The 22430-nt window shown below is 36.4% G+C and overlaps 1 protein-coding gene across 33 annotated transcripts in view; it reads right to left on the bottom strand.

Annotated features, from left to right (window-relative positions):
- Positions 1-22430, bottom strand: part of LOC102216920 (calcium-activated potassium channel subunit alpha-1) — a 156304-nt gene that overhangs the window by 79772 nt on the left and 54102 nt on the right. For all 33 annotated transcript variants that reach the window (XM_023327687.1, XM_023327680.1, XM_023327681.1 and 30 more), the window contains exon 3: positions 6626-6687. In XM_023327687.1, coding sequence (XP_023183455.1) covers positions 6626-6687 — 62 coding nt within the window. The remainder of the gene's footprint in view (positions 1-6625; positions 6688-22430) is intronic.

Below are 22430 nucleotides of genomic sequence, written 5' to 3'. Positions count from 1 at the left end.
CGGTACAACACACACCAAATAAGAGTCATTTCTGTGCTGCACAAATGTCTTCCTGCTCTACTAATCTTCAGGGAGAGGTGAAGCTGAAAGGAGACCAGATTTGCACTTAAATGATTGATTTAGGTCAAAGCACCATTACTAAACTAAGAAACAGTTAAGTGCCTACAAGGATAGTGGACAAAAAAAAAAGTCTTCCGGGGACGCTAAAAATAGATGACTCCGTTTTTATGTGAACTGAAATGGCTCGCATCCCACTACAGACGTTTCCCCTACCGAGTCATTTAAAGCACTCTGTGAATGAAAATAGCACATCACCAAAGCAAACACAGGCATTATGCAGTGTGTCTAAAAACAAAACAAAAAATAATTAGCAAAACAGCAACTAAACCTTTAAGCAGCAAAAATTACAATGCGGATTGCTAAACATGGAAACCCCATGCACACATTATCCTGTTCTCTTTTTAGCCTGACCTCAGGTAATTTTATCAAAGCAAAGAATTACTTCAACCAAAACAGTTGAATCTGTCAGTAACACAGATGTTTCTCTGAAAATTAAGATATCATTGAATTCAATTATATTGAAAAGTGAAACTCATATTATATAAAATCATTACACACAAAGTGGGATATTTTATTTAAGTAATTATTTCAGTTAATTGTATAGTTATGACTTGCAGTTTCTCACTCAGAATAAGTAAATCATTTGTATCAACTACTACTTGAAGAAATTATCCAAATCAGATCATTTACAGCTTGATTGCTGCAATAAGATTAAAAAATCTCCTCTTGATAAGTAAACACACCATACTGAAGGCACTTTTTAAAGTAGGGAATTAAAGTGAAACCTTAAGCAACTCGTCTGTAGAATAAAATTTTAATTATAGATAAAATTAAATACGATTAAAAGATTTCATACTTTTTCTTTTCAATTTTCTAGGGCTAGCAGAGAAGGTCCTGCTGGCCTGGACAGCCCACTACTGTTTAAAATGTCTTATGCACAAAAGTTGTATTTGCACTTGTTTCCAACTGATGCTTCTTTTCGAGACATGAGACACAACTTTTTACAGTGTGTTTTAAGTCCATGATCAAGCCTAGTCATGCACTAGAAGGTCTGTACTGAAATAAATGTTTAAATACCAAAATCTTACTGAGCAGGTCAAAAACATCCATGAACATTTAGATTTTTTAAAAATTAATATTTAGCAAGCTGGTTTGGGCAAATGACAAATTTTGACCAAAACTTTAGTAGCTTCTATACCAACCACTTTAGAAATGCTGCAATATGAAAATAATCTAACCAAAAATTTTATAACACCAAATGACATAAAGATTTCATAAGATTAAAAAACTTTGCACCAATAGGCAAACAATTATAGCTATGTAATTAATTTGTATGTTGTTTTGTTCTTTTGCACACAATGATTATCACCAGTCTTCTAGTCTGGTGGGGTGCTGCTGTCCATGGTACTGAGTAGTCAGTTTGACTTTATAAGTTAAAGAAATACAATAGTCTAACATTTAAACTATGTGGTTTATTATGTATCAATCAAGATAACTTAAAATTATATAACTTAAACTTAAAATTATTGTTCTATAGCATATTAAAAGGTGGCCAATGTAGAGGTGACAGGGGTTTTGGTGAAATTTATCCAACAACAAAAAAAAAAAAAAGGAAAAATGAAGAAAAGGCAATGATGTGTTGATTAAGACCTGATTATATAATTTTACATGGATTTTAATATGTATCATTCACTGTAAATGATGCACTGTTATGCAGGAACTGCAGTGTAGGTGCAGCACAACACCGTTATTGGGTAAAGCATATCTAGACTGTGGACATCCAAAATGAGTCATGCTATTTTAAACTCAATGTAAAAAGAAACCCAGCTAAATGATTGTCTTTGCTTCTCACACTGAATTGAATCACCTCTAAAGCATCTGCTGTCACCAAAATCTCAATCAATCAATATTTCTGTGCTTTATGGATCATCATTAACCCCCCAAAACTTTATAAGACAAAGGGATCAGAATAAGCAATTACTTTGAGTTTTCTTGCAAGGGATTGACAGTAACAGAACAAATGACATCACCTATAATTCAATGAAATATTCTATGAAAACATTTGATAAAACCTCTTTTTCTTTGAGAGAGGCAAAGGTTCCAAAATAATAAGTGAATGCTGTGATTTTTCACAATAAATGTCTTTTTATCTGTTAATATGTTGTTGACACCCAATTAGTAGACAAGACACAAAGTTAAAGTGAGAAAATAGCCTTTAGTTAATAAACTGCTGGCATTCAGAAACTACACCTTATTCAATTAGTCATCAATTTTAGCAAAACCTTCCCCTTTGTATGTTTTATAAACTCCTGTCATTCTTTTAAAGACTAAAATGTCACCCTTCCTACATCTAAATCCTATCAGCACCCAAGACGGAAAGGTCCTACTCAGGGCTACCATTTGTCGTCAGAAAGTCTACAGAGCATGTCTTGCTCCTCTGCCATATTTCTCACCTTACTCCATTAATTAGTCATTAAGTGCTGTTTCTTTTTTCAGAGCTGTCAATGATCTCACTCTACTGGTAGAGTTACAGCTACAAGATGCTGCCTTTAAGGTATCTTGAATGCATTTTAAAAAATTACACAGCTACTCCTGCCATTTAACGTGACTGTGCAGGAGCGTTCACGCACACACGCCCGCACACCCACACACACAAGTATGCATGTGTGGCACAGTGAGATCGAGAGGGGAGAGAAATAGAAACTGAATTGGAGCAGGAACAAGGGCATCCCTTTAGGAGCAGCCTGCAGAGACTTTGTCCTACATTCCTCTTTGTTTCATGGGAGCACAGAGGAGGAAAAAAGAAGGGATGGAGGATAAAAGATGAGCCAAGGTATTAAAGCAGATTCAGATGTGGGTGGGTTAGGACGCACGATCCTCCCATTGAAAACGCTGTGAAAATAGAATTGGTTTGGCAAGCCGAGTGTACTGCAGAGGAACAGAACAGGCAGAATACTGTGATAAGCAACCACATTGTGAAAACAAACAGTATGAAACTCATTTATATTAATATTGCATCTTGAAAGTTAACAATCCCCTCATTTAAAGTTTGTTGATGCGCTCTGGCAGAAGGGTTTTCTGTATTTTTCTGCAACCAGGATAGCACCCTACAGAAAGGTGGAAATAGCACGGAGAGTGGTTGTGCTCTACTCTAGTAGGAACACAAAATACATATTTATATTTAAATATATAGAAGCCCCTCACATGGCTCCAGGCTGCCAAGATATGAATCAATGCCATTTATTTTCCCCAAATGTCTCGTTCTTCAGCACTCAACCACTCCCTCTCATTAGTGTTGCCTTTTTTCCAGACAATTTCAGATTGTTTTGCACTTAATCCAATGGCTAAAATAGAAGATTGGTTGTTGGTAGATAAACCATTGGAGGCTGCCTGGTCCAGGAGAGTGTCCACCTTCGGTATTTGGGAGAGTAATTGCTTCCATTAAAAGAGCGACCTATAAATCTGTGCCTATTGATTGCTCAGTCATTAACATTTAATAGCAAAGGAGGCTGAGTGGGGAGAAGGTCATCTGTGAAGCAGTTCACCTTGTGAGTATGAATAATACTGAAAGAAATTGTGTGAAACATAATTTTCTTATTTGTAACCAACCTTTCATTAGAATTGTCAACATGACACACATTGGACTGTTTAACAAGCGAAAATAAAAATGTTTTCTGTGCACATTTAGTCAATTATATGTGATGGAATCAAGCGTATAGCACAAACTTTGGGGTGTTAGTGATGTTTAAAACCTCCAGGGTGGGATGAATCTCTAGTTTCCAACACAGAAGCATGTGCACATCACGGTGACAAGCCTGACCTAATCACTATGATGGTTTTCATTGTCTCAATGGGAGCACAAGAAATCAGGGAAGAGCCTCTGGGTAGCCCAATCACACGTAAATACAATCTAGAACCAAAAAGAAACATTGCAGACAGAAATCAAAGCTTTATGTTAACAATTATCACTTTCTGCATGTTTGCTATATGTGGTACATTATGTTTTCAATCATTCATCTTTGTTGTATTTTTGTGTTTCTTAGGTAGAACTACCAACCTGGCTGAACAGTCCACCACTGCTCTGTCTGTGGTTTAATTAATGGATCAGTGTAACCATGTAACCAATCATTTAGGATTATTGTTTATGATTTAGATGAAAAAGATTTAACTCAAAACATTTTTAAATCATTGTTTGATTATTGGAAAGTAAATTGAAAGACTTTCCCAAGATGGAATATTGTCAGAAAGAAATATCACAGACAAATGACAAGATAGAGGCACGGAAGAGTACATAAAGTGAGCCAGGATTTAGAGGTTTTTATCCTGAGGTACAAAAGATGACTATATTCATGCTAAGAATAATTTTCTACTGGTGCTAAGAGATAAGACTGAACAAGCTGGATTGTACTTTAGATTTATTTCAGCACATTTTAAACAGTATCTCTCTGTGCCTTTGACTAACTTTCCTTCAGGACATAATTTCACAGCTAATAGACTCCCAATTAAAGTGAAAACGCGCCACAAAAATGTGCATATGACTTTTATTGTAAAATCCTGCACATCATCTAAGAGGGAAATAAATCTGATGACAAAAAAACAAGCAATTTTATTGTCCTAGTTTATAATTTGATGTCATGGTAATTAATAATAGAATAGAATAGAATTATTTTATTCATCCCAGCAGGGAAATTACTTCGCAGTTACAGCATAGAGACAAGACACAACAACAACCACCACTGAGTAGCAGTTGTAGACAAAATAAAAAATAAAAATAAAATATAACATGCTGTCAATATAAAAAGCAACTTAGAGCAGTCCTTGCAAAGATTCAAAAAATGCAGATACAGTTGTATATGTAAATATTTGTACAGCAAGTGTGCCACAGTGCAGTTGTGCAAAATTGGACTGATTAGTGCAGAACAATGATTTAGCTTTTATTGTACAGTGAGATGGCATGTGGCAGGAAGGATTTCCTGTATCTGTCCCTACGACAGCGGAGCTGGAGCAGCCTATGTGAGAAGGTGCTCCGCTGTCTGTCCACTATGTGGTGGAGAGGGTGCTGTTTATTGTCCATAATAGACAGAACCTTCTTCAGTGTCCTCCTCTCCACCACAGTTTCCAGGGACTCCAGCCTTAGTCCCAGTACAGAGCCAGCTTTCCTGATGATTTTGTCTAGTCTATTAGAGTCGCTGGCTCTGATGCTGCTTCCCTAACACACAGCAGCAAAGAAGATGGCACCGGCAACAACACTGTGATAAAAGGTCTCCAACATCTTGCTGCACACTTTGATAATAAGAAAAAACTTTAAAAACTACAGATGATGCATTAAATACCTAAAGTTTTCCTTAGTAAATACAATACAGCCAATTCCAAAGTACAAGCAGCTATATTTTTAAGATATCTTCATTAAAAGCAAACCTGCTGCTCTCTATCTGAGAAAACGTGAGCCAGATCTCAATGGGTTATCGTGATGTTTTGTTGTAACTCTCAAAGTTACAGTTTTCATTTATTTTGCTGCAGCTCAAAATTAGTCAAAATTATTATTCATCCTTTAAAAATGTTTTTTTTTTTCTTCTTTTTTTAACTGACTTAGCAGTAGAATTTTATTTGACTGACCATAACAGTAGTAGTGCTTAATTGTGAAAATGAGACATGGCATTCAAACGACTTTTTACAGATAAAAGTGTCAGAAAAGTGTGGCAGGCATCTATATTTATTTATATGTTTTCATGGTAATTGTGCCTATTCTTTTCTGCATTGTATCTCAAGCTCCATATATCATTACCTTCTAACGGTGACAATATTTACTCTACTTTTTTGATCTATTCAATAAAATCTAAAAAGAATATATTGATATTTGAGGTTGTAATGTGACAAGTGCAAAAAAGTATGAATATTTTTGCAAAGAATTGTATTATGCATATTCATAGGACTAGCACGGCATGACAGCAGAGTCTGTTTCCTCTGTCTTTCAGTCAGCCTACTCAAGTGGCTTCAATGGCAGCAATTACAGTCACACTGCACACATTCTCTCACCACCTATTAAAAGGACTTAGAATGAACAAAACGATTTAAGTGTCTCTTGATAGCTGCTGTATTCTGACTTTTTACACTGTGGTACACACTGCAGAGGTGACAAAGACGACAGACACACAAAGACAGTGAGAATCCTAAAATCCAAGCTATCCCTCTAAAAGCTAGAAAATAAGTCAATATGTTGAAAAACTAGCGGCAATGGGTATGGGAGAGACGCCAGGACTGCAATCTGTGTCTGGGCGAGCGCCAGCAAGGGATTCACATAAACTGACAACATCCAGAGTCCTGTGCACACACACGGAGCTGCCTTTGCAACATACACACTGAGTATCCCTGCTGCCATGGAAACTGATAGGCCTCCCATTGACAAAACCTCAAACGCATATGGGTTTACGATAGCATGCATCCTTTCAGTGGTGAAAATATGTCCATTAAATCTTCAGTACACATAAATCTATTTATAAGTCATAGTCAGTTCACTAGCTAAGAATATAGAATGAGTAGTGACTTGACTTTTAGAGATACTTACTCTGAGGAGTCTATAAAGTATATTCCAAGGGCTCCAATGCTGAGAGCAAAGACTAACACCACCTGAGGAAAGAATGACAAAAAGGAAAGATTACTTGATGTACTCAGTGGCATTAATCTTCTAAATATGCTGATTAATGTGGTGGTCAGTAAAACAGGAGTTGTGTTGAGCAGTACTGAACATAATCCACAGCAGTAGTTACAGCCTCTGTAATTAAATAGTGCATTACCTCCTGCTTTACCTCCTGTTGATTGTAGGACCCTAGACATTTCATAGAGCATGCACTGAATAATTAATGCCCCCTATATGTCAGCAAATACAGTCTATTGAACTCAGTCAATCCAGCACAATGAGAAAGAAGAAAAAAAGAAAGAAAAAAAGAAAAGGGACACACAGCTGTCAGAACTACTGACAGAAGGTCAGTGTTTAATTCATAGTGTTTGAGGATGGTTGACAAGTATGGAACAGCATCCATAACATCCTACATTGAGTAAATACTTGGACTGTGAAAATTTTAATTATGCAGGAAAGTTGCGCATGTGCGGATGTACCTCTATTACTCATGAGTTTAAGTAAGAAGCAGGGGTATGAGAAAGTATTCACATATTATTATGTTGCAAACTTAAAGCCCAATCTATACAAAAGCAGCCTCTAATGCCATCATATGCAAGGACTGTGCAGCAATCCCCTCCAGCAGAGCCATCTTGCCAAAATGAGATTTCACATCTCCATCATTATTGCAACCATTACAATCATCATCTTCGCAACAGCTGAGCAGTGGAGCGATACATAATGGTTCCTCCCCAGCGGTCCTTCCTCCCATTCAGCCATCTCACAAAAGAAGCCCACTGTCCCCTTTGATTGGGCCATCCATTATTGATGATGAGAGCTTGATTACTTTCATGCGGCACTCCTTTGTATCCATTCAATGCATTGTAGCCGATATATAAAATAAACACCAACAATCCTACTAAATGTTTTATGGTTTGCCACTGGGGCTGAGGATGATAGCAATAAAGCCTTTTGAACCAAAGACATCAATGATGGTTTACACAAAGAAGACAATGTAAAGGCTCAAACCGGACACTGTTATAATACCAGTCATATTTCATAGGAAAAAGTCAGAAAGGTATAAATAGACTAGAAGGTATGGCATAATTCAAATACTATAAAAAATAAACACCAAAGTCAAGCTGAATTAACACAAACTGAACATGGTTAATGAGTTCTGTATGTTCAGGAGTGTCCGAGAAAATGAATGTGTTGCTAAAAAATTACAAATCCTATAGTGGATTCTCTATTGTCATGTATTGTCAATTTCTAACACTCTGTGGCATTTTTGTGATATGGCTAACTACCGATGGTGCCAGGGCCACAGCGACAGTTTAAGTACTCAACAAATTAAAAACTTTTTCTGTAGTTGCAACCTGGTTCTCTATCAGGACTCTACAAAACTTGACGATATGCTGAGAAGGCAATTTAGCCATTTGTTTCAGGTATGTTGAAGCATAAATCCATCTTTAAGATATAGTCACATGACTTGGTTGATGCAAGTCTCAAAAAGGGAAGATAAGTGTTTTATTTAAAATTGACTCCCTGTATCTATGTCTGTTACTCTAACTCTTTATTGCCAAGCCAGCAAATAAAGACTATTGTCTGGCCACAACACTCCTTAACTTCCACATTTAAAAAGCTTTAAACAGCTTTAAATTACTATATTTTGGACCTCTACAGAAAAAGGAAAGTGTAACAGAGACGCCAAATTAAAACAAAGCAATTACAATAACACTGAAACTGGCTGTCCTTTAATCACAATATTAACAACACAAATGGTCTCATTTCCTTATACCATTTAAACAATGGGATGCATTTCATCATCTAGTTCTTTATTGAAAATAGACTAACCAAACTATGACTAGATAATTCCCAATGAACAGAAATCCAGTTGCAGTTTAAATCACAGTTTAAAATTCTTAAACTCTTTCTGTAAAAAACAAAAAAACAAAAAACACTTTCTAATGAGTTGGCTGTATTTTTACACCCTTACATAAAACATTAATTTTATAAAAGGAAATTGTGCTCCTAGTGTGGCAGTATTTGAGGAATAAAATGTGAAACAGCTTTCAAATTGAACAGAACCTATTTAAACAGTAAAATCAAACCACCAAGTCTCTAGACAACCAACAATAGATTTATGTTGTCTTTAATATCTAAAACCATAATTTTAGGAATAACACACAAATTGACAACACATTTATTTCTTTAGGACATTATATTCTGGAGCACTTAAGAGAAAATGAACATTTCCTTGAAGATAAGCTTCTACTCCAGCAGCGGAAGCAAAATAAGGGTAGGAATAGAGGGCTGAAAATTGGCCGAGAATGGAACGGTTGTTGAAAAGCTGTGCAGATAACAGTGAACACCCAGAGATGAGCTGAAGAGATAAGAAACACCATGATCTTAAACTGACCCAGTTATTCAGCTGTTAACAGCCCAGCCACCACCTTCCACCTCCTCTTCCTTCTCTCTGTGAAAGGGTTAGAATAATTTGTTTCAGAAAATCAAAACCCAGCATGTGTTGAAGTGTACTTGCTACCACTGTAATCACTGCAATTACTTTAAGGTTTATAAATTATAAGCGTAGAGGTTGAGAGTGAGTCATACTTGTTACCAACTGCAATCATGTCAGCAGTACAGCATGTGACATATGTGATGTCTGTGTTTCCTCTTAAATAGCTGTGTAGGTTTTCATAGGTGTATCCCTTTCTATATTTAAAGCGCTAAGCTATATCTGTCAGATGTTTTCCAAGGTGCACTTTAGCAGGCAATAGTGGAAGAGTGCAAGTATAAACTGGGCTGCGACAAACGTGTGTAGGGGTGTGAGTATGTGTGTCTTATCTTTAATGTGCGTGGGTTTCAGGTTCCAGGTACTGCAAGCCTGCTAAAGACGGCGCCTCTCACATGACACCGTCAGAATTGTAAACACATAATAATTTACCCACCTAAACACACGACACTCTGTGTTTATTTGACAGTTAAAATAACTTTATAAGCACACAGTGGCTCGCATGTGGAAGTGCCTTAAAAGTGAGCCAAAGTCTTACACTCGACTTCCTCCTGCGACAGGGATCATGTCTGATAGCAAAGAGCGCCGGCCCTGTGACAAGAGAGCCGCAGAGTCTCAGAGACAGGTGATGCAGGCTGACAACTTACAGGATAATCACTTCACATAAGGGTCAACCACCAAGGTCAACACACCACTGAGTAAAAATTACTTGTCCTCTTCAAATTTCTGTTCGAGGCAGATTGGGGATATGAAGAGTGTCTGTACAGTTAAATGAAATTCATAGAAAAGCATCTTTTTAGAGTTAGTGGGTAAAAATGACAGAGAAAGGTTTCTAGTTTAAATCGAAGCAAAATCAAAAACTTGAAATCCTGTTTCAGATGTTTTAAATTAAACATGGAAGACTTCCCTAAACTGCCGCACACCTTTCAATTGCAAATTAATTTAATTTCCCTCATGGTAGAAATGTGAACACAAAGTCATTTTGCACTTCCTGGAAATTCTGACCTTTTGTTGGACTTTCTTACCTGTGAGGCATGCACCTCAAAATCCGGAAGACACTGTTATATAGATCAATTTGTAATAGAGTACAGCTTTTATTAATCTCTAAATTAGTAAATTATCTATTGATAAACGTTTAGCAGTAGAAATAATTGATAAGTGAAAGCTCTGCAGTAATTTCCTTTATTTTTATGGTCAAATATAGTTTTTTTTAACGCAAGTGTTTAACATACGTAAAATATTTAAATACCAGAAGAGACAGCCCGCATGCGCTAAATGTGTTTATTTAATCTTTTAGTGGTTATTGGTTATAAAAATACATTAAGTATGCAAAAGGGAGTTTGGCACCAAAGCTTTGAGGAAGGATCACAAAAGTGTATGATTTAAAAATGTTAATTGACTCTCATATATGAAGTTTTCAGTCTTCATGTATTCGAAGACTGGAAACTGCAGCTCTGGTTGAGTTATACAGTCTCAGACTAGAATACAGAGTTTGTGTTTTTGACAGACTGCCAGATCACATATACGTCCATGTAGCTGCTTATCACCCCCCTGCCATTTGTGCCAAAGAAAAAAGGGGAGATAACAATGTGAGCTGCAGTATGGATGGATGTGTGCCATTAAAGTTTTATGCGGGTTTCATTAGATTACATGTCCCTGAGAGGCCTACACTCTCAACTAATGCATTGACATGTTATTGGGTTTTCTTGTATGTTCAGTTCCTTATTTATGCAGTGAAGCAAAGACAGATAATGCTGGAGTACAAATTATAAAGGCAAACCCTTGGAGTGCATGCAGATTTGTGCACTGCAGTAAAAACCTTGTGGTGTGAGCTCGGATAATTGCATCTCTTCTCTTCCACTGTCATGTAAATTGTGAGTAAAATCTATAAAAACTATGAATGAATATTTATGCACTGCAGTCCTTCTCATTTGTTTAAAACCTGCTTTGAAGTTTGATGCATGACAGGCTGAAAATTTGCAGATAAAAACCATAAATAAGCAGAAATAGTAAAACAGCTCAGACAGAATTTCGCCTGGCTACAGACCTCTGAAGTCTATTCCAGCTAAAGCATCAGACATGCTTTTAAAAGCAAGCAATATTTTTTCTTTAGGTTGGTGGCACCAAGCAAGGCTGAATTAATGAACATGCTTGTGCTGGTAGCAGAATTTTATTTATTTATTTATGTTTTTGTAATTTCCTAACCTGGTTCCAACGAGTCTTGTTCATTTAATCTCAGAAATAATGTGAAAGAAATTTGATGGGAAAAAGTAACCGAAGATCTAACAATTTTCTCAAAATCTTTCTATGCATTTTATATAAGATGTGAACTGTATTGGGCAAATGCATATGTAGTTATAAAATAAGGACTAATAGTTTATTGCAGATAAAACATTTTTTATAGTATTTAAAAAACAACTTGAATGACTAAGACAAAAAATTAAATTAACAAGTCCAAAGTAATTTTATTTCTTTTTTACTTGTGACTCATTACAGTTTCATCTGCTACAATGCAAATAGCCAGAGGCCTTTTAAAATATTAATACATTCTGGGTATTTATACTTTCAGTCAAATCTCTCCTGTACTTCTGACCTGAGGCTCAATAAGAGTTTGAAAGCAGAATGCATCTCGGTGTGTGCCGATGTGACAAATAAACAAATTCTTTGATCTCACTAATGAAGCAGCCTGCCAATAAGATCGTTTTTATGCTGTGTGTTTACAGCTGCTGAAGTTGGTGTGAATAAGAAAGGAGTATCTGTCTAGGAACATTATTTAGATCAGTGGTGTCAAACTCCAGTCCTCAAGGGCCGCTGTCCTGCAACTTTTAGATGAGCCTCTGCTGCACCTGAATAGAATAATTAGGTCATTAAGGCTCTGGAGAACTGATCTACACCAGGAGGATTAAGCCATTTCATTTCAGTGGTTTGTACCTGTGTCATATCTAAAAACTGTAGGACAGCAAACCTTGAGGACTGGAGTTTGACACCTGTGATTTAGATGGATATAGTCTTTAGAGACAAAGCAGTAAACGATTTAGTACTATAATTATAGTATTTAAAAAATACTATGTGTCAATATAAATAATTCCCAGTACACCACAAAATTCATTTCAGTTTTTCTCAGTTTATTAATACAGCAAAAGATCATAGTAAAAAGCACATTTATGGCACTTATGGCTCAAATAAATGTAATTATATCGAGACTCAGTTGTGTAAAAAATGTGCCTAATGGATGCAATACATTGTATTGAGTGTTTCAGGGAATTTCTCATCCTAATAAAGCATGAGCTGATGGCAAACAAGAAGCCTCCTGGTGAATGATTTTTGCACAGCACTAATTTAAGACTGCTTTATATACATAATCATGATTATGACATGATTTTACTACCTTTTAAAAATGGTGGCACGAGGACTTGTTGACAGCAAAGGGATGAATTAGATAATGATAAAATTAATGGGTTAAAAATAAAACATTTGTGGTTGAATGTTATATTTATGTTCGTTTGAGCCTGCTGGTTTCATAAAAGTGAGTGAAAGAATGAGATGGTTATGCGAACATTGTGAAAATCATAAAAGATAATTGGGATGATAAAATTACTCGGTAATTATGTGAGCATTAAAGGAGCATTTCAGATTTTATGAAAATGGGCCAGGTTTAAAGATCAGTAAATACCGTATTAATAGAGGACTTTGTTGTGTTGAATCAATTCAAATCTGAAAAAAATCTCATAGTATTTTATAGAATGCAGACATAATTTTATAAATATCTTTTTTTCCAAAGCAGAATTCATTCAGTGGTTCCAGTCAGGTTAAAACAACACGAAAGACAACTAATGCAGTACAAAAGACAATATATTATTAACTTAATTCTTCCCCCTTTTGTCTTCATTAAGAAACCACTAGGCTACAGAACCACATCAGTCTTCCAGGTGTCAAATATAAAGATGCAAAGGCTCAATTTTAATCACACTCAAGCACCATAGACATTCACCAAAAATGCAAAAAGAAATGTGAAGTTTATCATTTTGGTGAGAATCAAGCATATTTGGGTGTTTATAATAAGAAATGAGTTTGATCAACCAATTTGTTCTCTTTACAGTCAGTATAGCACATATGCACTACTGCTCTATTTAAAAAATAAGACAGAAAAAGAAATATCTACAGAAATATGTCACCTTTTCATTAGTTCACTCTGCATCTTCTATTTCATGCTTTTGTGGTTTCAGTCAATAGTTTGAAAATGCAAACAAGCAAAATATCTGCAGGAGATTCAGTAGATACAAATAAGGTCAAATGAATTACAGAAAAGTTTCTGACTCATAATTGTTTGCCTACAGTCTTGTGTTTTCTAATTTGCTGGATTTGAAAACATATTTTGGAAATCTTAGTAATAATGTGTGGTTCTAAATTCTCCTAAAAAATACACACTGAATCAGCTATTTAAAATTACTTAGCTGTTTGTCATGTAAATGGCATTTTAAAAATACATCAGCTAAATAAAAAAAAAACAACAAAAAACATTTTTTTGTCTTTGGCATAAATCAGCTAAATAGTGACTAATCTCTCAAACACAGAGGATCATTTCCTCTACTCCAAATATAGATAATGAATGGCAATGTGATTCAAACTGCTGTGACTAAGTCCAAGCAATACAAAAAGAAAATCAGGGATGGGAAATCACCTTGCTGCATTTCAAATTCAGATTTTAGATACTGCAACACAAAGTTCACAAAACAACTGCATTTGCTGTGTTACTACATCTCAAGACAGTGGAAAGAAATGGAAACTTTTCTACTAAGTCCTCACAATGCTGAAAAGTCAACTTCACACTGACTGCTAATAACCAACCTGTGAACAAACCCACTAATCACAGAAACGACACTTTTATTAAAGATGCATTCCTTTATTAATACATTAAAAATGTTATATTATTTTAAGAAACTCCTAATATTCTTGTTTAATTTCTAATAACATCCCAAATATGGACTTCATTTGAGTAGGAGCTACACCAAGATGGAATAAGATGTTGCATACTAACGCACTTTTTTTTTTCAAGGTTGCCAGGAAATAGTGAAGGCAACAATGAAAGATGAAAATAAAATTAAATATAGAAGCTTAATAAAAATAATTACTCTCCTGCTCTGAAATGTCTTCCTCAACTTTTATTCTGGTCATGGCGTGAACTTGAAGCTCTAGATCTCCTGATACATTTCATCCATCAGCTGCTTTTCATTTCAGTAGCTGCTATATGTGCAAGTTTATTTCTATGAAAACTGAGTTTTTATATCTGATTTCTCAGGTGAGAGTGGAGGAGGAGGAAGAGACTGAAGGCCTTATATAACGTAGAGAGAAGCTGCATCACGCCTCTTATCACGTCTTCTGCCCGACTCAGTCCCCAAACTCCTTTTGTGTTACCATCCAAGGTCGTACAGACATCATCTCTAGAGATGGAACCCTGCGAATAAAGGATTGCTGGAAGGACATGAACCTGTCCTTCATGAGGCAGCTTTTGTCATTCATCTATAAAAGGCATACTTTGTAAAAAGAAGAAAAAAAAAAGAAAAAGTAATTCAAGCCATCTGAAAATGTTGTAGCAGAAGTGAAATACGAAATTGCTTTTGCCTTTTTGTAGAGGTCCTGATATCTGTCAGTTTATTTCAATCTATGAGCAGTAAATAGCAATCAAACAAAACATCCAGCTCGTGATGGAAGACCACATACAAAGACATCTAAAGATGGAATGAGATTTAGATTATTATAAATAAATTGACCCTCATGCATATATGGGGTATTTTGCTCGACAACTTTTACGATAGTCAAAACGCCAAAAAAGCAAAGAAAATGCTCTTTTTGTCTCTTCACAAACAGAATGTTTTAAATCTCAATTTGTCTTAAGGAAACTCTAATCTGTGTAGAATCAAACTAGTTCAGGTTTGATTTGTTAAACTGGTTTAGATTTTGAACTAGATGTGATTAGAAACAGTGTGAACTTGGCATGGGTCAGCATTCAGCATCAAGACTTTGCGAAGTTAAGCGCGCCTACATGTTAAAATTTTAGGTTATCTTTTGGTTTTAAGTGGTTTTTAAATAAAGTCCTGGAAAAAGTGCCAGGATGACCAGTTTTGGTACCAGCTATTTGCAAATAGCTATAGGACAATAAAGTAACAGACCACTGCCCTTCTTTCACCTGTTTATGTGAACTTCTGATCAGCTGGCTGATGAAATAAAGTTAATGCAATTGTTATATTCCTGGTTCCTCAAATTATTATGTGGAAACTAACAGAATCAAATATATATTTTAGGGGGGGAGTTGTCTTTTTTTCATCATTTTTTTATTTTTATGAAAGGCTGTATTGTCATATATATATAATTATAATCTGTAAAATAGCCATTTAGTTTCATGTCAAAGCAGATTTTAGCTATAACGTTGTCCACAGTTACCATATTCTCTGTAATGATACATCGTTTTTTACTTGTCACTTTTTCAATATTTCTTCTTTCACAAAAACATTTAAAACATTGCACAATGTTATCCAGTACTTTTATAACAATGTTGTTAACCAGTCCAATGAAAGGTCCTTTATCACCAACTCAAGCAGGACAACTCAAGAACTACTTTCTTTCTTTCTTCAGAACAAGACTCACTCAGATGGATGTCCAACTTCAAGCACATGCTTCCTTATCCAGGAAACATAATAATAGCCTGCACTTCACCAGATGATATTACATGCTAACAGCCAGTGAGCAGCACTTCGTGAGCCTTCGCACCTCAATAAATATTGTCTCATGTAAATATAGGGTTCACCTCTAACTCCATTAGCTCCCTCTCCTGTTATTTATTTTGACATTTTTTAAGATCCTAACATCTCACTCAGAATGTATTATAAATCTTAAAATTAGTAAACGTTTTAAATCTTTTTGAAAACAAAACCTGTTCATGTAATGAATTTCATGTGTGTGTTTTTTTTTTTGTTTTTAATTTAACACTGTGACCTCACAGATGGAAGATTTTCAGTCAAAACTGGATATTTGCATTTGTTTCTGCGTAGAGTTTGCACCATCTCCTTGTGCCTTTTTGGGTTGTCTTTCCACCAGGTGCACTGGTTTTCTCCCACAGTTCAAAACCCTCATGTTGGAGTAATTGGTAATTCTGAATTTAGGTTACCCGCGAAAGTGTGTGTGCACGGCTGTTTGTCTCATTTGTGTTGGCTCTGGTGTACTGTACATTGGCAATCTGTTCAGAAAGAACAAATGTCTGTTCGCTCGTGACAACTGTGAAAGGCTCCCAGGCAGCATTTAACAGGAGGAAGTATTAGTCAAAAAACCTTACTATGCAGGAAAAATAAACATTTTTTTAATATCTAATCAAATTAAGCCTTGGGAATTGTGTTCTTTTCTTGTTGTTTTACCCAGATCTGTCATATTGTATTTTATTCATAAAAAAGTATTTCTCTATATGATTAAAGATTGTTGGTTGACACAAAATTAAACACTATTGATCGCTGAACTATGCTTGCTTCCAAAAATAATAAATAATTCAGTTTTTACATCACAATGGGGAAAAAGCATTTACTTTCATTCAAAATCAAAAAGCACAATAATGTTTGTGTCAACAAGATCTGTTTGGTAAATGGAAACATCTGAAAAATTATGAGGGCCTCCAAACAGATTCTTACAGTTTTCTTCTTGTCACTCTTCCAGCAAGGGGAGATTTGATTAGAGCATGATTTATAACTTTATGCTAACAGATTCTCTCCCATGAGCAGCAGACATCAGCAACTCCTTTGAAGTTAACATTGGGCTCTTGGCTGCTTCTCTGATTTAAGCTGAACTCTTAGTAGGTTTGTAGTTGTGCCATGTAATTTTGTAAATGGTGATCTGTCTACATCTTTGTCCCCAATCTACCTGCTTGCTGTTTCTTCTCTGATGTTCCGCAACAAACCTCCATGCAATTCACAAAACAGATGTTTATATATATATATATATATATATATATATATATATATATATATATATATATATATGTGTGTGTGTGTGTATATATATATACACACACACCATTTAAATGTTAAATATGATTAGTGAGAAAAAAACCTTCAAAGTTTCAGAAGAACTGTCCCTATACTTGATCAGCTACCTCGGGGTGTTGAAAGCAGTTGCAACAACCCTACCTGGTTTGGATCTGGATTACAGATCTGCAACAGATCTGGGCTGGATGTGGTCCACAGGTGCAATAAAAATACTGCATTTGGCCCAGATGTGACACAGATTCAGAGTTTTTATTTGATTTTCTGCCTGATTTTGCCCAGACTCCAACTGAATCAGAGCCAAAACAATTTTTGCAGATGTCGGGAAGGCTCATGATCCCAGTCTGGTGAGGAGCTGGCTCATGTGTGTAAATCTCCTCTGACTCTTGTGCAGAGCTAGTGACTTGTAAATGCATTTGGCCCAGATATGAATACTGTCCAAGACCACCCTATCCCACCCCTCTGGCTATCAACACAGTATGCTCAACCCAGCCGCAGTAGTGCAGGACAGGGCCAGGAAGGCCCAGATCTGCATTCCAGTGGCTCGGTGCAGGTTTCCATGACGGGTCATGCACAGGGTGCAGCACAGCAGATGAAAAAGCATACAATGGACAAGGCCTATCAAAGCTATCATATTACGCTACTTGAATACATTTCACAAAAAATTATTTAGTGCAACGTATCGTAATTGTGTTGTGAAAACAACAGTTCTGAAACCCACCCCATGAATAAATGAAAAGTATTCCTGCAGAAATTAATGTATGTCCTGCCGTTGTTTTCTTTTCATCAGTATCTTACTGGTGGAGGTTGTCATGTCCAAAGTAACCACTGTACACCTGTTGGCTTCAAGATGCATTTTCATGTTCCGTTGCTTTCTTTCGGCTGCTACAGAATCCATCCTTGGATTTTACTCTTCAGAAAGTTTGTTGCAGTGTTCCAAAGTGCAAAATGTTGTTGGTTTGAAGTAGCCTTTCAAACTTGCACCTTATTGGCTGAGACCAATAACACAAGCATTTGAGTAGCCAAACAAAGACAGTTATGCCTAATGGTCAGTTTTACTCTGTTAACTAGCTGACTTAGAACACAAAGCATTCTAGAATATCCAAAATTGGTATTTAAAACATGATTTCTTCTTCCTTCAATTAGTATATTTTACAAAAACTAAACAAAATAAACTCACTCACAGTATGTTTCTTTTATTATTTTTCTCAGTCTTTGGTCTGAAGACTTGTTCCTGGTTTTACTGTAGAAAGTCACATATTTACTCACCACACTATACATATTTGTATTTGTAAACAATTATGCAAAACTCTGTCAGTCTATCATATAAAATCCCAACACATAGATGTTTGTGGCTGTAGTGAGACCAAATCAGAACATTTTATGAATACCTTTGCATGTGAGTGCATGAGCATTCCATGCAATTAATGAGTACCATCTTTGGGAATTAAAACCTAAAGAAAAAACAACATAGTATCATATTGCAACGTCCTGTTTTTCCATCTCTGATCACAAATCAAAACTCCATGTTGCTGCACTCTAGGAAATGGCTCCCTTTAACCTTTGAGGCCCATATCAGACAAATGCCCACATACTGTTGCACCTTAGTAACACAGACGGCAATTGACAGAGGAAAAGGTGGAAAGGGGGTCGTTATGAAGGAAAACCTTTTGGATCTGACAGAATGACAGCTCCTAAAATGAGCACCTGTCTGTGGGAGATGAACAGAAGGTCTGCGGGGATTTGGTCTATACACATCGGACAACCTGTCTGAAAAATCATCTCTAAAAGCTTCTCTACGGCATCTTTGATTCTGAAAAGGAAATATTTTTTGCCACTTGTGCAAAATGAAATTGCAACGCCCACGCATAATTCATGTGAAATGCATTGATACCAGAGGAAGGTAGGCCATCCTTCCTCACAGCATCACCTTTGAAGGGCGGTCTTTTGAAACATGACCTTCAGGGAGGGGAGGCAGGGAAGAGTGGAAATTAAAAAATGAAAGTGAGGTTGGCAGACGATGGAAAAGATGAGGGAATATTGGATAGAGCACTTCACCTCCAATGAGACATGGGGTGCATTAAGAGGTGGCGGGAACGTGCAAGAGCAAAAAGAGACAGGAGAGGAAGAGCTTGAAAGATGGAGAATATTAGAGCATGTCCTCAAAGGCACAGCAAGAAATTAAAAGGCACAGCATGTTCACGTCTGCACAATGCATCTTCACCTCACTATGCGCTTGTGAGTGCATGCATACCATGTGTTCAAGTCTTCACTGCCACCATATGTTCAACCTCTGACTTTGCCTTTGTTCAGGAGACAGAAGGGAGGAGCCTCGTTGGGATTTATCCAGCACAGAAAAGATGAGAGAGCGCATGTCACCAGCCTACAAAGAGCTTCTGACAGAGGGAAAATTCTCCACCATCACATTCAGTGTCCAGCTGTCATCTAGAATATGAAGTTGTAGATGGTTTCCAAGGGAAACTGCAGAATGTTAAATGAAACCTGCTGCTACAGCACCGAGTTACCACAATATGTTTAATGCACATGTGTAATACCCGGGTCAGACTCTGGCTCCAACATGTAAGGTTGGATGGTCAAGTCTTTCATTATTGACATCTTTAATAAACCTTGGAATAAAAAGTTTCTCTGCTGGTAGATAACTGTATCGATACTATCAAACTACAAAATGGCCAAACAGGGTGAAGTGGAACGCTCTGCAATCCGGAGGGGGCGGAGTGTGAAATGTTTCATTCACATTTAAAAAGACAGCAGCAAAATGAGCTGCTTTAAAACACACACCAAATTAGTGAAACAAATCAGAGCTCTGCAGTTCTACTTTATATAAACCTTAAGTGAATGATTTACAAGTGATAAAGAAGGATTTTTTCATATTCATAAGGCTGTAAAGTTTTAAAAAAGAACCAGAAAATAAGTGTACACAGAAAAGCATTTGACTTTGAAAAATTAATCTAGACAAAGTAAAGTGACATATGGAACACAGAAACTTAAACCACAAACTTGTGGCTAAAGTTTATGAGTCATGAATATTAAAGCTATTATTTTAACACTTGATTTAAGAAGCTGAAAATGCTTTAGACACATCAACTGAGTCGTACAGATGAACAGAGTTACAACAATGCTTTGGCAGATCATCCATCATGTTAACCTAACCAAATGTGAAATATGATAAAAACACTGCTTTTTACCTATTTTTGAATTAATCAATCAAACTTTATTCCTAGAGCAAATAGGAAATTAAGATAAGTACACAACATAATACAAATTGAAAAGCTGCTGAGGCTGAGGAGACACTGGATACAGAAGAGGGTGCCTTACTTTGCATTTTACACCATAACTGACATAATTTTATGACTAGATCAGCTGGGCAGCCACAGATTTTCTAGGCATGCTGAATAATTCTGCAGTATGAGCACCATAGCTCTGACACACCATGTAAACTGCATACATGCGCGAATACTACAGAATCTATGCACCTCTGATACAAATGCTGCATTTCCCTTCAAGAAATTAAATTGGACAAATGTTGTCTCACCATTTCATTGCAGCAGAGAGGAGATAAACTATCTGTAGGACTATGCTTTTTTTTAAAAAAGACAGAAATTATGGCAAATACCCACAATACATTTGAAACAGGTTTAATAGAGCATATGATATACAGTGACAACAAAAAAGGACAGCCATTATTACAGCTAACTAAAGAAAGTCCAATTGTTTCCCCTTCCCTCACCGAAGTAAAGCGAAGTAAAGACCGCAACACCTCTCCTTAGCCTTCTGTCAATCAGGCAATCTTTAAAGTTTTAACGCTGGGTATGGCATCTGTATTATGGCATTTGTGAAACACATAAGTGAAACAAAAAATCTGAGATAATCTTGCTGATTTAATCTGGAGCAGAATATCAATTTTATCAATTCATGGCTGTACAAGTGTTTAATTCCAACCAGGAAAAACAGATAAAATAAGCATTGCATGAGAAGATATTCTTTGTGCAGCAATAAAAAGGACAGCATTTACCTCGACTCTGAAAACAAACCAATACCATAATAATGCAATCATAAAATGTGGATCTGGCAGGATAAGTAAAGACAGTTTACTTTCTATATACTAAAAGGCTGTGTTTAAGTAGCTGTATGTGGTCTACAGACCATAATATATTCAGGTCACTGCACAGTTGGCCAGGCAGCAGTTACTGCCACACAATCCCATTATATACGTTAAATTACAGCATAAATCACTCCTGCCAAAGTTAATAATATCAAAACTTTATCACACTTTTGCCTTCTCTGTTGCCGTTCTGTCAGTGCAATTACTTTGCGTGATGCATATTACACAATTCAGCACAACCTTTCATTTCTTCCCCTAAAAGTCTTAGTGCCTTTGGCTGCCATGGGAACAGCAAGGCCTCTGCAAATATGGCATTAGGAATATTTCTCCTCTATAACGTAGAAAAATTTGCTTCCATTTAGGTAATCAAACTGTGTGCCTGCCCTATATTCTGTCTAATTTTCTTATAAAACTACCTCAGAATGACACCAAAACATCCCCCTATAGACAGCTTGATTCGTCTCTGATGAGATGCAACGGTGACATGATCTTTATCTAATTAAATCAAGGTTTCGTTTAATTTCCTGAAGGTTAATGAGTTTATCATCTGTGTCAAAGCCCACTTTCTCCTATGAACAATGTAGAGATTCAAGTTCTGGATGAAAGCCCAAGCGCAGCAAAGAGATCACGGAGACGGAAAGGCTGCATTTGTGTCCTTGATTGTCAACTATCTCTCGAAAAGAATAACAGCATCTCAGCGCGTTCTGCCTCTGTTTGTGTTCTGCTGCATCCAATCAGGAGTCACACACACAGCCTACAGGACTAATAACAACACATGACTGATGCCTTCACCCTTTAATAACAGAGGGAAAAGTGTCACAGTAAGCCCCTCAGCAGCTGCTTTTACCAAACAAAACCCACAGTTAACTGCAAGGAGCAAATATAATTAAAGGAAATGTCATAGTAAGTTTCAGTGTTATTTAAAAAGCCTTCTGTGTATTATTATGGTTTTAGGACACTGGAGTAGCAGAGGAACAAAAAGGTAATTTGCAAATGGTTTGTGGCCAATTTTCCCACTCTGGTGTGTATTAATAGATGAATTTGTGCTGCAAAGTACTTCATTTGGTAGATTAGTCTGGGTCCCACAGC

Source organism: Xiphophorus maculatus, chromosome 22 (genome assembly GCF_002775205.1).
Source record: "Xiphophorus maculatus strain JP 163 A chromosome 22, X_maculatus-5.0-male, whole genome shotgun sequence".
NCBI lineage: Eukaryota > Metazoa > Chordata > Actinopteri > Cyprinodontiformes > Poeciliidae > Xiphophorus > Xiphophorus maculatus.
The sequence above is the reverse complement of the archived record's forward strand: the minus strand, read 5'-3'. Positions and strand labels throughout refer to the sequence as shown.